Source organism: Poecilia latipinna, unplaced genomic scaffold, assembly GCF_001443285.1.
Source record: "Poecilia latipinna isolate Pla-1442-1.1 unplaced genomic scaffold, P_latipinna-1.0 Scaffold1902, whole genome shotgun sequence".
Taxonomy (NCBI): domain Eukaryota; kingdom Metazoa; phylum Chordata; class Actinopteri; order Cyprinodontiformes; family Poeciliidae; genus Poecilia; species Poecilia latipinna.
Genome location: NW_015114518.1, coordinates 89,515 through 104,503, shown reverse-complemented (window position 1 = coordinate 104,503; position 14,989 = coordinate 89,515). Strand labels below are relative to the sequence as shown.

Sequence of the window (14,989 nt, the reverse complement as noted above, 5' to 3'; positions counted from 1 at the left end):
TTTTGTTAAAAGGATACTGAAATAATCCCAGAGAAAGGGGACTGTGTCGGCTGCTGCAGTTATCTGTCTGTCATATGTACCATCAAAGTACCATCTCAAATCTCCAAAACACAACACACTGTAATGCAAATGCTATTTTATATGAACCTCGGAACTGTCACTACATCTGCGTTAGGTGGTGAAAAAAAAATGTATAAAAAATTTTAATTTAATACTTTTAAGTAGATTTTTACAATCCCTTTGTTTCTTTCAGCTTTTTCACAGGAAGATGATTTGGTGGCATACTGTCTCCTGCCTCCATTGCTAGTGTAAATGACTGACAGGTTCTGTATAAATAACCACCCAATGCAAACGTGACAATGTCGTAAAGGTTTATAAACTAGTGTTTGCATAAACTGCTGTGACGTTTTGAGACTGCAGAGGTCCCTTTAGGTCTGGGCCCCGTTCAAACTGTACAATCAGACCCTGGGACAAACCCATCTGGATTTATATCTGGATTTATGCAGAGTCTGAATTTCCCACCACAAATATGGAAACATGAGCTGGTATGATGATAAAATATCTGAATCCTAACCAAAAAATTGAAAGTGTCATTGTCTTCACTCTTTGTAAAGTCGTGTTTAAACATGACCTCAAGGTTCTGAACTATTGATTTAAAATAAACCAATAAAAACTTGACAAGTCCTTTTTTTTAAACTCCTTTTAACCTGGGCTTAACCTGAGCTTTGTCACTTCAAGTGCAACTCTGGAAACCTGAAATAGAGCCACACCTCCTTAATCAGTACAACCATCTCCTCAAGCATCAACCAGGAACTCTCAGCAGATGCCAGGTAAGAGTAGGAAGAAAGAATGTGAAAACTTGAGGAAGTCATTCTTCTGCATTTGCACAACTGACGAGAAAAACTTGCTCACAGGCCAAATCCACATAAACAAACACGGGCACCCAAAGGTTTCCACTTCAAGTAATTCTTATTACAGACATTCAAATTGCTGCTAAGTGTGCTAGTTGTTCAACCTGCAGTTGGTGTGGTATAACATCTCAATCCCAGCTCCAGCCACTCACCCAAATCTGCAACTTGATCCGCTTGTTGTTGCGGAAGACGGTTTTGACCTTGAAGTCGATGCCCACGGTGCTGACGAAGGCGGGGGTGAAGGAATCGTCGGCGTAGCGGAACAGGAAAGAGGTCTTACCGACGCTGCTGTTGCCGATGATCAGCAGCTTGAACATGTAGTCGAAGTTTTGGTCGGCCGCGTCTTTCTGCGAGGGAGGCTGATGGAGCCGCGAGTCGGTAGATGCCATCTGCAGAGCAGGGAGTACAAATTCACCCCAAAAAAAGGATTAATAAAAATACAAATGGTCATAAGAAATGCTTACTGAAATCGGAGTTTATTGCAAACATTGTTATAAATAACAGATGTAGTACAGACTGAGGAACATAAGTTTATCCAAGTCCAAGTCTGAAGACATTAACACAGCAATCCTTTGACGAGTTCCATGACTATCAGGAAACCATAAACTAAGTCTGTGCTTAAAAGTTTTGTTGCCAATGTCAAGTGGAAACGTTAAATACATTCCATGGTTTAGTACAAATAAGAAATGGTCAGGGATGGCGTGGCGAATAATCGAGAGAGGATCCTTAATTCCTCACTAAAATTGATCAGAAGTTCTTTTATTTCAAGAACCAAAAGTCTTTGTTTAAATAACAAATTCAGATTGAGGTAAGTTTTTGTAAGGAAATGCCAACAGTTATTTAGCACTGAATTAATCTTGAGAGAAATCTTTATTGTAACGTAATTCCTTAATATATTTAATTGTTCATGAGACTTGAGTCCAAAATCTTGAGTCAGAGTCAAGTCTTTGTTTTGGTGTGTTATTGTCCGTTTGGAAGACCTTTTGGGAACTGATTCTTAATCCAGACAGAATTTGTCATATATTTCTACCTAGATTAAACAGTCTCCTCGGGATTTCACCATTTGTTGTGATTTTCTTTCTATCAAAATCACTGATTTTGTGGTTCTACTTTGGAAATATTTGAAAAAAATTTTGTAATATTTTTCCTGATTAAACATCTTCCAAAATATATACATAGAAGAAAAAAAGAATGAATTGACCTGAATTGCTTGTGTATTATCAAATGTCATAGGGTTTGATGTTGATCTGAAGGTTGAATTCATAAGTTGCAAAAACAAAACAAACACAACAATAAAAAAATGGAGAGACTGGTGAATTTATGAAAACTAAAACAATAAAGAAATGTTCTGGACGCCAATATTCAAATTCGAATCATCAATATATTAGATTATTTTAGCAGCAGTAAGAATAATTGTTCATTTTTCTGTTTTCAACCAGAGCAATTAAATATTTTTATATATTTTTACCTAACTTTTTTGTTATATTCTTAGGTCATCATTCCATGAGAATCTCATACTATCTAAAGCATGATACAAACATGTTACACTCAGTAATACAGTTTTATCATTTTTTAACAGTTTCTAAATCACAAACGTTGTCAGTAATATTTAGGTTGTTGCATTCTACAACTTGCCAACAGATGTCACTAAAGCCACCATGGAGACCTTTAAACCTGTGGTGTCCAAACCTTTTATCATGGGGCCACAAATGTCGAACTGAAAGTTACATCAGGACCACATTTTTTCTTTTTAACTATAACTGCAACAACCATTTTACATTTTGATTTTTATCTGCTAAATAAACTCAATATTTTAATGTCAGCAGCAAGAACAGGATGTGACTCACTCTTGCTTTACTTTGCCAAGTGTATTAAATGGGCATGTCCAAGTTCGCATTTCAGTAAAAGCCACTGGATGTTTTTTGTTCCAATTACCAATAATTAAAGTTAAAAACAAAAATCTGGATGAATACTTATGTTGCATCTTGCAACATCTTTTTTTTTTTTTAAATACTGTATCGTTCTTTGAGAAATTCACCTTAAAATTGTTTTTAAATGTAGATCTGCATCTAGGCCTGTCAAGATAACAAATTTTGCTGGGCAATAAATTATCCCAGAAATTATTGCGATAAATGATAATATTGTTGTTTTGAGACAATTATCAAGTAATAAAATAATGTAATGCTAATGGCACGGTAACACATTCTTGAGATCAATGCAGTTTAAATTCTAATGAACATTTAGCATTTGAACTGGAAGACATTTTCAATATTCACAGTAAATGAACAAAAACAACAATAAAAAATGAATTATGAAGCCTCTGTAAACAAAATTGCCCTTCAAAAAAAACAGCTATCTGAGACCAATGAGCCGGTCTGAAGACTTTTGTCACAGTTTTTGGTAGGAAGAGAGAAAAGAGAAAAACAATAAATCATGCAAATGGAAATTATCAAGCTTGTTTACTTAATCATGCGATTAATTACTTTATTGCAACATCAACTGAACTGGCAAACCAAACTTAGGCTGTTTTTGAACTGTGATAAAGGGCCACATGTAATCACATTGTCCCAGAGTAGTTTTATGTTTTCACAAGAAGGAGGGGATTATATACAGTCTATTACTATACAGTAAGATGTTATTTATAGATGGAAAAACACATACAAATTCAATAGTGGATCAGATGCGAGACAGATGAAAATGTGTAAAATAAGACGTCTAAAAGTTTGAGAGCTCTAAATAAACAAAGCCCTGCCACCTGCTTTACTTAAAGTGTTAATCTCTGCCATCTCTCCTGCGGGCCGATGTGAGATTACCTGCCATCAGGCCCTTTCATTGTTAGCTGCCTAAACAGTGGGAGGAGGGGAGCAGCTGCTCGGCTTTTGGGTATTAAGTGGAGAGCAACAAGTTGGCTGTCTCTTTGCTTTCAAGCGCACGGCTGATCAATCGCCGCAGCCCTGCCTCTGTCTACCGAGACCGCATCTCCGTGGAGACCAGAGCATGACTCGGCTGCGTGGAAGACCCATTAGCAGTGAGAGCAGTCAGTTTGTTTGACTTTTAAGTGGCTAAATGGAGGTTTTCAACATGAGGCGGAGATATAGAGATACGATCTGGTGGCATTATGACTGTAAAAAGAGATAAAAAAAAACACGACTGCATATTTCAGAAAGCATGTCATTCAACGCATCAACGCAAGTAGATGCAAAGTAATTGCAAGTTATGAGGTCAGTGTCCTTCCCTTCCACACAAGCAATATGAGTCAATTTAAGCTCATGTAACTTCCTATTGAAGTGTAAATATAAACAATCTTTTCAATTATTTAGCTTAAAAATATCTTGCATATCTGAAAGTAACAAAACAGAAAGCCAAAGATCATTTTGTTTTCAATTTAAATGTAGGTAGGATTCACTTTCTAGAGTTGTATTCACCCCAGCTGTGTAAACTGCACTTACAAAAATAAATGATCCAATTGCAAAAAAAACAAACAAAAAAAAAAAAAACATAACATTTCTGATAAGTTTTGGGGCAAGCATGAGGGGGTTTTTCAGTTTTTATCAAAATTAGTCTATCTCGCAAAACTGCAACGGAAACATTTTTTGTCATCACACCAGTGGTGTGGTGACCAAATGGATGTTACTACTGGCAGGAAAGACGAAGCAGACGACAGGAAGTGGTATGAGGATGATGGCGCGGCCTGTTTATTAATGACATTGTGAGAGCAAACTGGGTCACGAGATTTTAACTGTATTTCTCATTTAATAGAAACACGGCGACTGCAAAATTGGGTTGTTTGGACATTAGTGGAATATCAACATTTGCAGCTACGGTCTTTCAAACATCTTCTGCTTCTTGTTTGTTACACCCACAGACTTGTGCTGTCTTGTGTGCTGGCTGATGGCGAAACTCTGTTGCCTGTAGTAAAAATAACACTCTTTCACAACTTTTGCTCATTATTTAAAAGGAAGCCAGGCCCATGTCTTCTATGAACACAGTCATTTTTCCCCTGAAAAAGGTTTTCTAGGTATTGTGCTTCTAAAAAAAATAAGCTGTTACAAACTCAAACAATAATGAATGCAACAGGCATGCAATTATAATCACTAATATCTAACATCACTAATTCTAAATTAGATAAAATGTATTTATTTCAATTAATACACACTGAAATAAATTAAATTGAAGATAAAAGTAAACTTTTTAAAATTATTGAGATTATTTCATCTTCATTCATAGTATGTTCTATGTGTTAAAAAATGTAATATATTTCTTTGCAATGAAGACATTAGTAACACTTTTGAAATCTATTCTGATAAGGTGGCATATGGACCTTTTTACCTGACAACCGTCCACTAGCAACAACTGTCCCAGCTCAAAACACTTCCTGAGAAGTTTGACATTAGCATTTATTTAAAGGTTTTTATGCCACCTTTTCTTTAAAAAAAAAATACATCTAAATTCTTTATTAGCATTTCAGTGACATTTCAGGCTAAAAACCAATTCACATTTTCTATTTCTATTTTTAAATATGGTGGAACAACACTGCCTGTAACAGGTTTGGCTTTAGCGCTGTAGCTAAGCTAGCTAAAACAAGTTAAACTAAAATTCTGTTAAAGCAGAAACGTTTAACAACCTCAAGTTTTATGAGAGCTTTTGACTTTAACTGTGTTGACTTCATATAATGAGCTATATAAACACTGTGTGGGCTGGACATGGCACACAACTAATGAGAATAACTGATGCTAGTAATAACTTCACAAATATTAGTTTTCATAGTGCTGCAAGTTTGACAGCACTTGTGCTGTCACTGAACTAGTTAAATGTTGATACAACTTCAATTCTTATGGCACCTCATAACTTTTACTCAGTTCATATAATAATTAATTAAAAATCTTTACATGTAAACATCAGGCTTACATTTCTCTGCTTAAAAGGACAAATGACCAGTGGTGTGGTGACCAAATGGATGTTACTACTGGCAGGAAAGACGAAGCAGACGACAAGAAGTGGTATGAGGATGATGGCGCGGCCTGTTTATTAATGACATTGTGGGAGCAAACTGGGTCACGAGATTTTAACTGTATTTCTCATTTAATAGAAACACGGCAACTGCAAAATTGGGTTGTTTGGACATTAGTGGAATATCAACATTTATTGCATACATTTACTGTTTACTTTGGTTCCATTAAAATTCAATTAAATCAATAAAGCTGTCAATGCTTTACTTTTAAAAACTAATAAAGATTAAAATCTGAATAATTTTAACAGCTAAAAATCAAGTTCAACTTTGGGATGATTTGATAAATTGGCACTGAATTAATTCCTTAATTCAGTGCCAGAGATTGTTCAGTTCCTTTACTGTCTGCCCTAAGGGGGAAATTTGTTTTGCAGCCAGGCTTTCGAACATACAGAACAACATAAAGTTACATAGGCAATGTTAAAAACAGACAAAGCACAAGCACCAATTCATAAATATATAAAACGGAATTATACATTAGAAATTTGGCACCAATTGTCAATTGACCATTGGCACCCGCTGGTGCCAACTTAGTCACTGCATTTAATGACTTTACAGACAAAATAAATAAATAAATTTTTAAAAAGTCAGCATTGGCAAATTTGGAACAGGCAATTCAGGCTTTTTAAAGCTCAGTGATTGGTCAAGAAAAGTGCAGTGGGTGCAGTCCTTGCTGAAATGACTTTGTTTTCTTTGTGACCTGAGGCTTTTCCCTGTTAGGTGCTAATGTAAATCTGAGGTTAGAAACTGACTCTGGGATCTTCAGTCACATTATCGCTATGTCAGGGACCCAGAGGGGCGATATGTATGTACTTACTGCTATATGTGAATAACTTAAAGTGATCTATTTTTATACTACAATCAGCTAACAGGAACCCTAGGAAAACCTCAGTCACACTTTCCTTTTGCATGCAATGGACATCTCTAGAGAAAGACATAGACCTGACAGAACACCTGGTTAAACAGATCCCACTGCGGTACAAGTGATGGCTTTGATAAGGAGTCCCACATCAACACCGACTGGCTGTCATATCGTAACAGCGATCTCCATGCAGAGAAGGCAACTTTATGACTCATTACTGTGTTTCAGTAAAACAAACACAGGCCAGTGCTGTGTGTGGAGGCTGATGACGGCGCAGCCAGGTCCCTCAGCTGGCAGCACTGTTTGCACACCCAACCAACAGGAAATGGACACTATTGATTTTCGGCCAGTTGCCACATCTGTTCCTTAATTAGGAGGAGAGTTCAAACAAGAAGAGAAGGTGATTTTTAATATATATATTTTTTTAAAAAAATTGACAAGGGGAACAGACTCCAAGGCGCTTCCACCTTTTGTAAATATACAATAAATGACAAAAGAGGAAAAAATATATATATATTAAGTGTTCTTGCAAGTAAACGGTAAGAGTCATGCTACATAGTAAGGCGTCCGAAAGAAAAGGAAGAGTGAAGCAAGCAACCACCACCCGATACAAGAAGCTTACCTCTTCACCCAGCAAAGAACTGCCCTACTTGGTTCCCTTTTCGGCTGTTTGTTTCTGCTCTCTCCTGCCTGGCCCGTAAGGTGTCGGTGTAGTTAGCTGGCCAGCAAAGTGCTCCTAGAAACCACCTTCCTGCTCCAGTGATAGAAGCAACAGCAGCCGACGTGCTTCCTTTCACAGAACACTACTTTTGTTTGTTTGTTTTTATCGTCCCTGTTTTGTTGACCCGGAGCAGCTGACAAGTTCCCGGTGTGTTTACAGAGCTGCCGCCCGCCGTCTCTGGATGATAGTCCCGACTGAGAGGTGTTGCTAAGAGGGATGAGTCTACTAGCTGCAGCGCGAGGCGAAGAGGCTCGGAGCAGAGGAGGGCTGGGCGCGTGAAAGTGTGCGCGCTGGCAGCACGCACGCGCACACCTTCGACAACAATCAAGCTACGCTTCTAGTATCTCCGCCCTCGAGCGATAGTGAAAACTCAATGTATTTTATTTGTACTTTAAAAGCATTTAATACAGCTTTTAATGTTGAAGTGGAAGAGCATAGATACTTGGCTTTCATAGTTTTGAAGAATTAAAATGTTAAAAGTCAAGCGTAATCAGCCTCCTTTGCTCTGGCTTTCATCAAGCAGCCAAGAAGACAACGGTCACTCTTAAACCGCACAAATATGGCAAGAAGAAAGTCAGAAGAAGCCCTACTTAAAGTTTACCTTAAGCCACATAGAGCAGATGGTTTGTGACCAGAATTGGACATTGTCATTAGTTTAAAAAAAAAAAAAGCTTTGGTCAGATGGTTTACACTTGGACATATTCAGGTGTTCCAATTGGACAATGTTCCTAAACACACATCAAATGACCCCCATGAGGTTCAAATGACCTCATGGGGCTCATTTCAACCCCATGAGTTTTTTTAACGCTTTTTTTTTTTCACAAGTTTTTGTGTGTGTTGTTTTAGGAACTGACTATCTGACGGGACAACGTCCTGCTTTCCCGTTATCCAACCGTGATACTGTCAGGGCTGCTCCTGAGCGTCGTACTAACGGCGTGGGAGGGTTAAAACAGAGCATTTTTGATTTTTCACGGTGGAGAAAAATCCATTTTAAACAATGAGGTGCACCCAGTAATCTGTTATAACTGTGATTGAATGCCTGTTGGTTTTACCGTTTCCTCCTCAGACAAATTAGGCTACAACTTTTATTTCCTCGTATCTCTCAAATTGTGTTGTCTCCTACCAGTCTAGTCCTTCAAACTTCCTTCTCTTGCCACATTCCCTCATGTTTTCATTTTCACATAAACCTTTTAAAAACAGATTCATGAACTGTCCTACATACACATTTAGGAAGTTTTATCGAATGGTTTCCTTTGTATTTAACCTGCACTGAAGATGCAAACATTTCATGTGAAATCTCTCCTCCGTTCCATCTCAGGTGAGAGGAGTGGATAAACTTGTTCTCTGGCCAAACAAAGTTTACTTCCTGATGGCACTGCTACTGACAGATTAGAGAACGTTTCCCAGAAGGCACAGGAACTGCTTCCCACAACCTAACCTACCTGTGTAACATGTTACTCAGGTATATGGCGTTGACGAAAACACAATGGATCTATTTTTAGGGAGATTTTATATTTACTAGAATGAAATTTGCAACTCCAAACTGGAATTAATTCACATTTGTGCAAGCTCATCCATTTCCTAGAAGTCCAAGCTTTCAATATTAAGAGGGACTCCATTACAAGCCATTAGTGTCGATAGTGAGATGGGAACAGCGTTTCCCTGCGGCAAGCCTGTAAAATACTCTCGTAACCCGATGTGCATCACAAGTAATTTCATTAAAAGACACCAAAAGTGAATCCAGCTTGCCTGCTTGAGTCTGAATTTATACAACAATGTAAAAAATAAAGCAAAAAAAAAAACAAAAACAAAAAAAAAACAATACAAGGACAGCATTGTTGTTAACAGATTCTGCAAGTACAGAGGGAAATAATCCATAAATCTTCTATTTATTCCATTATTCACAGTGTTAATTTCAAGCTGAAAAACTTCTTACATAACATACAACACTACAATTGAAATGCAGCTTCAATGTAGATACAGATTGAGAAATTATGGGTAAATATCTCCATCTGCTGGATAAACAGAGCAACTGCAAAAAGATGTTCTAATTTGTTCCAGTGTTTTAAACAGATTGTTCAGCAGACAAGGTGTATGTAGTTAAAGCAAAAATATCAAAGGATCCTTTACAAGAAAAATAATGGATGAATCATTTCCTCAGTAAAAGTCAGAAGTAGACAACAGCTGCATGTTTGTTCCATAATCTGCTTAAATCGACATAACGGCGTCAGCGCATCTCTGTCTGTCTGTGCCGTGATTGAAAAAATACATCCTGGATCACTTATGAAATAATTAGTTAATATATATATATATATATATATATATATATATATATATATATATATATAAAGAAAACACTCCCAAAACATGATGCTACTACCACCATGTTTCTCTGTGGGGATGATGTGTTCAGGGTGATGTTGCAGTTTAAAAATACTTATATTCCTGAAATTAAACTTCAACAAGTTTTTGTAAACCCACTTCAAAACATTTGTCTTTTTTTTTTTATTTTATACAAGGTGATTTGTGGGCTTATAAGAAGTTTTGATGTTGACTGTACTATAAAAATTAACTTACTCCAGTCTTGGAGAATGATATAGTGTTTTGGACTGTGCTTATTATAAATAACTTCTTCTAATTGGAGAAGATTTTGTTTAGAAATTCAGAAGTTAGAAGTTCAACCCCAACTAAATCACTTGAGTTTATACATTAGTGGAACTTTTCTGTTTTAAGAATAGTTTTTCCTCCTTTTTGTTTAATATTTACAACGGTGGGTTCGTTTTATTAAATGTACTGTATTTTATTCTTAAACATCCGAGCGTCTCGCTTGTTTGTTTTTGCATCGTTTTTTACTATATAATTAGTTGACGTTTGCATTGTGTCCCCAGTAGATTTGAAATACCATTTCCCTTTTTAGTACTTTTTTATGTTCGTTTGTCGCACTAAAATCCCAATAAAACTTTTGTTTTTTAATAAAATGTGGGAAACTGAATACTGCATGAATGCCTGCGGACCTGACGCCTATATAATGCTGGTGTTTAAATGGTGGACAGCTTGAGAGCGGTGTAGACCAGGTTAGTTGTGATGCAGAGGAAGCCGATGAGGTTGCAGAGGCTGGACAGGCCGTGGTACCGCCCAAACGTCTTCCTGTAGGCCCGGTACTTTGGGTCCTGCTCCTTCAGCTTGGCGTAGTCCTCCCTCTGGCTGCCCAGCCCCACCTGGTTCCCCAGGCCGTGCTCCTCCTCCACCGCCCTCATCTGGAACATGACCTCGGTGGCCACTGGGCCGAACCACTGGGCGTTCAGGCCTGCCGTTATCAGCGCCACGAAGAACATCAGCATCTGGGCGACGAGAGGAAGAGAAAACGATGCCAAACCAACAGTATTTTTTTTTTACCGTCAAAGAGGGAGTTATTGATGCTCACCTGCACGCCTTCGTGCCAGTCCAGCAGCTCTCTGGGGTGGTACACGGCGTACACGGCCAGGCTGGTGAAGTTGCTTCCCAGCAGGCAGTAGAAGTAGATGGGAAACAGCTTGCTCTGGACCAAACCAAAGGTGTGCAACGACACCTGCTTCACCAGAGCGAAACCTGCGGACATGGGGAAACCGAACAGCGTTACCGCCAGAAACGCTTGTGGCACGCCTCGCTTCCTCTGCCGGGTTGGGCCACGCTTACCTCCGATGAAGGAGACCCACACCTGCATGCCCCAGGTGAAGGCGAGCAGCAGCAGGTGCAACACTTTGATCGCGTCGGTTGGCTCCCCCTCCGTTGCCATGGCATCACTATGCAAACAAGACAGATAGTGAAAAATGTGGTTCTCACAACCTGAGGAAAGATGCACATTTAAGCAACTTCATCAGGTCTATAACCCGTTCATTCCTCCAGCCACTAGGGGTGCTGTTCTAAAAGCGTTGGCTGTGTGTGGCCAGCCTCTTACATCCCAAAGGTCGATGAAAACTTGACATGGATTCACCAGATTCAGTGGTGAGTTGATTGACATTCACGTTGTTTGGATCCTCTTGTCGACAATTGCTAGTTTTATCGCTAACATTTGTTTTTAGGTCCCACTTTGTTAATCTTACCAATTCGCAAAACAGAACTCCATAGTGAAGTTTGGTTATTTTTGATAACTTTTTGTACAAAACTATTAAACTTCCTAAAATACTGATTATTTGTCTTAAGAGTCCTTAACAATTCAGGTAAACTGCCATTGACTCATTTATTTATTTGTATGGTGTTTATGACATATTTTGAAATGCTTGTACTCGTTTCAATCATTGGTACAATTTTGTCTTTATGTAATTATCCATTTATACCTTTATTTCTTCAACAGTTTTACAATTTATGTCAAGTTTATTGGTTTGCCTTTTCATTAAGCCTTGATTTACATAAAACAATTTTCATGTGTTAGAACAGTCCAGTCAGAGTCCATAAAACTGGGAGTATGTGGTGAACCTTCAAAGTTCATATTCAAATACTCTCTATCCAACCTGACTGAGGTTCTTCCTGATATGCCAAACTGGTAGAGACGCCCCAAAAGAAGTGTAGATGTAGCTGAAGCAACTATTTTGATACAAGCCATTCAGTTAGGGCTGCTGAGAAAATACAAACACTTTTTACATTCTAATTTCTAAGTCAGAAGAAAATTCAACAATTAATTTATTTTCCTCCTGCCAAAGGAATAGTTTAAACTTCCTCATTCCATCCATGAAGCTTCCTTGTCAACTCCTCTGGGAATTGGGGTCTTAGTTCAAGTATAATTTCAGCTTTTAAAATGATAAATCAGCTGCTCCCACTTGTAAAAACAAGACCTTATAATCTGTTGCAAAAGACATTTTTATTTTCCTTTTCCCAAACAGAATCTTTAATGTTCAGAAAAAAAACCGGGAGATGTTTGAGCAAAACTAATGGTCTCAAAGATAGAAATTACTTGGGCGTCACTGACGCCTCAACTTCGCTCATGCAGCAGACCAGATAAGCACCTCAGGGTGAGATAAGAAGGAGGCAGAACAGTAATTTCACTCCACTCTTTATTCGTCGTAAAATGATATGCAAGCATAGCAAAGACAATATATTGAGGAGGAGAAGAGGAAGAAGGTGTAGAAACAATCTAAACTGCAAAGAACAACAACAAAAACCTGAAGTAAGCGTGCAAGTAAGGCTACCGAGCTGTTAGCCACTCAGCTATCACAGTTACACATGTATAAGCATCGCAGCTGCACTAGCTTTATCCACGACTTACTTTACATAATTACAGCGGGAATAAGTTCAGCATGACCAAAGAAACGATGCCTACCTTAGTCCAGAGCGCTTTTAGGAAGGACAACCACCGTCTATCAACAAGAGTAAGAACCAAAGTTCAAAGGGACAGCCACTTCCTCTGTCAAATTTCTGGAATCAATAGCCCCGCCTCTTTCATGGAAACAGACCAATCGCATTCTTGGCTAAGCGACCGTTTGTCGTGACACTGTTTTTAATTGGTTCATTTTTGACATATATTGTCACAGCCTCTACACTGATGTTTTATTTACTAGCATGTGTGTAAACCCCTGACTAGCATAGCACCCGCTTCTGTTTAAATGACAACTTCACACAATATTTTCTTTGTGATATATATTTTTTATTTTTGCCGAATATAAAAACATCGTTCTTTCAGAGTCTACAATGCAATTTAAAGCTTAGGTAGCTTATACTAAAAAGCATCCTTCACCTATTATTAAATAGAGAAACGCTTCATAAAAAACGTAGACATTTCTTTTATTATTTCATGTATTTCTACACAGAAATATCCATATCAAGTATATGTCCTGTTTTTTTTTTTTTCAAAACGTCTTTTTTCTTTCAAAAAAGATATATAAAAAAGGATTTCCTTTTTCTGTGCAAAACGCCATTCTATTCTATTCTATTCTATTCTATTCTATTCTATTCTATTCTATTCTATATTCCGGTAGGAGGCGGGTGTTAGAGAAGGAGCGCCACTATTGGACAGTTTGGAACCAACCAGAGCCCGTGTAATGCCTCCCCTGACCAATGGACGACGTCCTAACAGATATTGAATACGCAACGGGTTGGTAAACGAACTCCTGAGCATCCTCCGCTGCTGTCATCATTTTGGTAAGATAACGGTAGCGATATTAGTCAAATGGTGAAAAGGTAAAGCATGGAGATAAAGGTTCGGCGCGTTTAAAGCCTGGCTTTTGTCCGCTTGATAAGCGCTACAAGCAAACGTCAGTTACCTGTTAGCATGAACATGCTAACAGCTGCTAGCTACATCTTTGCAGCATCTCTGTGCCGTTGTGTCTTTCTAAGTCGTTCCTCATTTTGGTAAATACATGAAGAGTTTGCAAACATTTAAAAAGACGTATTAACTTTATGTTGGTGTAAAGAAACGTGTAGTAGACTTAGTAGAAAATATATCCAGTAATTCTGAAAAAAAAAAAAAAACAAACAAAGGTTTTAGGAATGTATTTGCAAAAGTATTGATAGTGTTTGAATTTATTTACATTTAGTCGGAAAAAAAACATTTTATAGGGATAATCTGATTCAGTGTGGAGACTCTTGGGATTTTTAAATCAAATCTTTAAAGTATGGTGTGCCTGCCTTTATATTTACAGTAATTTAATTTCTCTAAGTAAAATGCTATGGATGAGAACACTAACATGGTGGTGTTTGTCTCTCCTGCAGGGATACGATGGGACGCAGGAAGTCCAAGAGAAAGCCACCACCCAAAAAGAAGATGACGGGCAACCTGGATACCCAGTTCACGTGTCCGTTCTGCAACCACGAGAAGTCCTGCGACGTCAAGATGTGAGGATTCCGATAGAGCTGACGTTGCTTTTGAAATGACGCCGATTGCAAAAAATATGTTCACAATATTTTGTGTTTCAGGGAGAGAACTCGGAACACGGGAATTATATCGTGCAGCGTGTGCTTGGAGGAGTTTCAGACTCCTATAACATGTATCCTTTTTTTAATAATGAAAGGTGGTGCAAAAAGATATGTTTTGTAACATAACTTACAAAATAAAACGTGGCAATCACAGGTAGGACTGTCGTGATAAACGATAAATCAATTAATCGCACGATAAATTAAACCTATCGACCTCATTTTAATCATCGGCTTTATCGTCTCTTCCTTCCTTTTTTTTCTTTCTCTTAATGACACTGAATGAAAAAAGGCTCCGCTCCGGTGCTCTCCACTGACCCTCCCTTCCTCATTTCCTTAGTGTAATGTCCAGCGCACACGACACGAGTTGTCGGCCGATTGTCGGCCCATTTTCAAAACCTGAGAGACACATTAGCCGACAGAAATCCCACGTATAACAGTTCAATCGGTTCGATCGTGCCGTGTGGTGTTCAGCCACATAGACACATAATCATGGACTCATAAATCATTAATCAGTGTTTTACTAGAATCTACCTGTGATGCATGTGGCTAGAGTCAGCGTAAAGTCTGACTGAATGAAAATCATTATAACCTATTTATGT

The 14,989-nt window shown here is 38.1% G+C and overlaps 3 protein-coding genes and 1 long non-coding RNA gene across 6 annotated transcripts in view; 2 read left to right on the top strand and 2 right to left on the bottom strand.

Annotated features, from left to right (window-relative positions):
* rab3db (RAB3D, member RAS oncogene family, b) overlaps positions 1-7,801 on the bottom strand; it is a 15,752-nt gene extending 7,951 nt beyond the window's left edge. For both annotated transcript variants that reach the window (XM_015015327.1, XM_015015328.1), the window contains exons 1-2: positions 7,404-7,801; positions 1,064-1,300 (exon numbers count right to left, since the gene is read on the bottom strand). In XM_015015327.1, coding sequence (XP_014870813.1) covers positions 1,064-1,300 — 237 coding nt within the window. In that variant the 5' untranslated portion in view covers positions 7,404-7,801. The remainder of the gene's footprint in view (positions 1-1,063; positions 1,301-7,403) is intronic.
* Positions 7,802-9,998: 2,197 nt separating this feature from the next.
* tmem205 (transmembrane protein 205) lies at positions 9,999-12,900 on the bottom strand. The gene is made up of 4 exons (XM_015015329.1): positions 12,798-12,900; positions 11,178-11,283; positions 10,927-11,090; positions 9,999-10,843 (listed from the first exon to the last, which is right to left on the bottom strand). Exons 2-4 carry the CDS (start codon positions 11,275-11,277, stop codon positions 10,541-10,543), a joined length of 567 nt encoding a protein of 188 aa, XP_014870815.1. The 5' UTR covers positions 11,278-11,283; positions 12,798-12,900; the 3' UTR covers positions 9,999-10,540.
* A 608-nt stretch (positions 12,901-13,508) lies between these two features.
* LOC106935058 (transcription elongation factor 1 homolog) overlaps positions 13,509-14,989 on the top strand; it is a 6,667-nt gene continuing 5,186 nt past the window's right edge. The window contains exons 1-3 of one of the 2 annotated variants that reach the window (XM_015015322.1): positions 13,509-13,616; positions 14,187-14,309; positions 14,391-14,461. In XM_015015322.1, the coding sequence (XP_014870808.1) occupies positions 14,194-14,309; positions 14,391-14,461 (187 nt within the window). In that variant the 5' untranslated portion in view covers positions 13,509-13,616; positions 14,187-14,193. Of the gene's footprint in view, positions 13,617-13,692; positions 13,827-14,186; positions 14,310-14,390; positions 14,462-14,989 lie in introns of those variants that run through there. The other variant, XM_015015321.1, reaches the window with a different exon arrangement.
* The window catches only part of LOC106935059 (uncharacterized), a 4,537-nt gene continuing 4,009 nt past the window's right edge, over positions 14,462-14,989 (top strand). The window contains exon 1 of the long non-coding RNA XR_001421829.1: positions 14,462-14,544. This is a non-coding gene — a long non-coding RNA (uncharacterized LOC106935059). The remainder of the gene's footprint in view (positions 14,545-14,989) is intronic.

Coding starts and splice junctions, on each gene's coding strand:
- tmem205 (XM_015015329.1), bottom strand. CDS start 11,277: ATGGCAACGGAGGGGGAGCCAACCGACGCGATCAAAGTGTTGCACCTG. Junction 11,091..11,177: donor GTGGGTCTCCTTCATCGGAG/GTAAGCGTGGCC, acceptor CCATGTCCGCAG/GTTTCGCTCTGGTGAAGCAG. Junction 10,844..10,926: donor ACTGGCACGAAGGCGTGCAG/GTGAGCATCAAT, acceptor CTCGTCGCCCAG/ATGCTGATGTTCTTCGTGGC.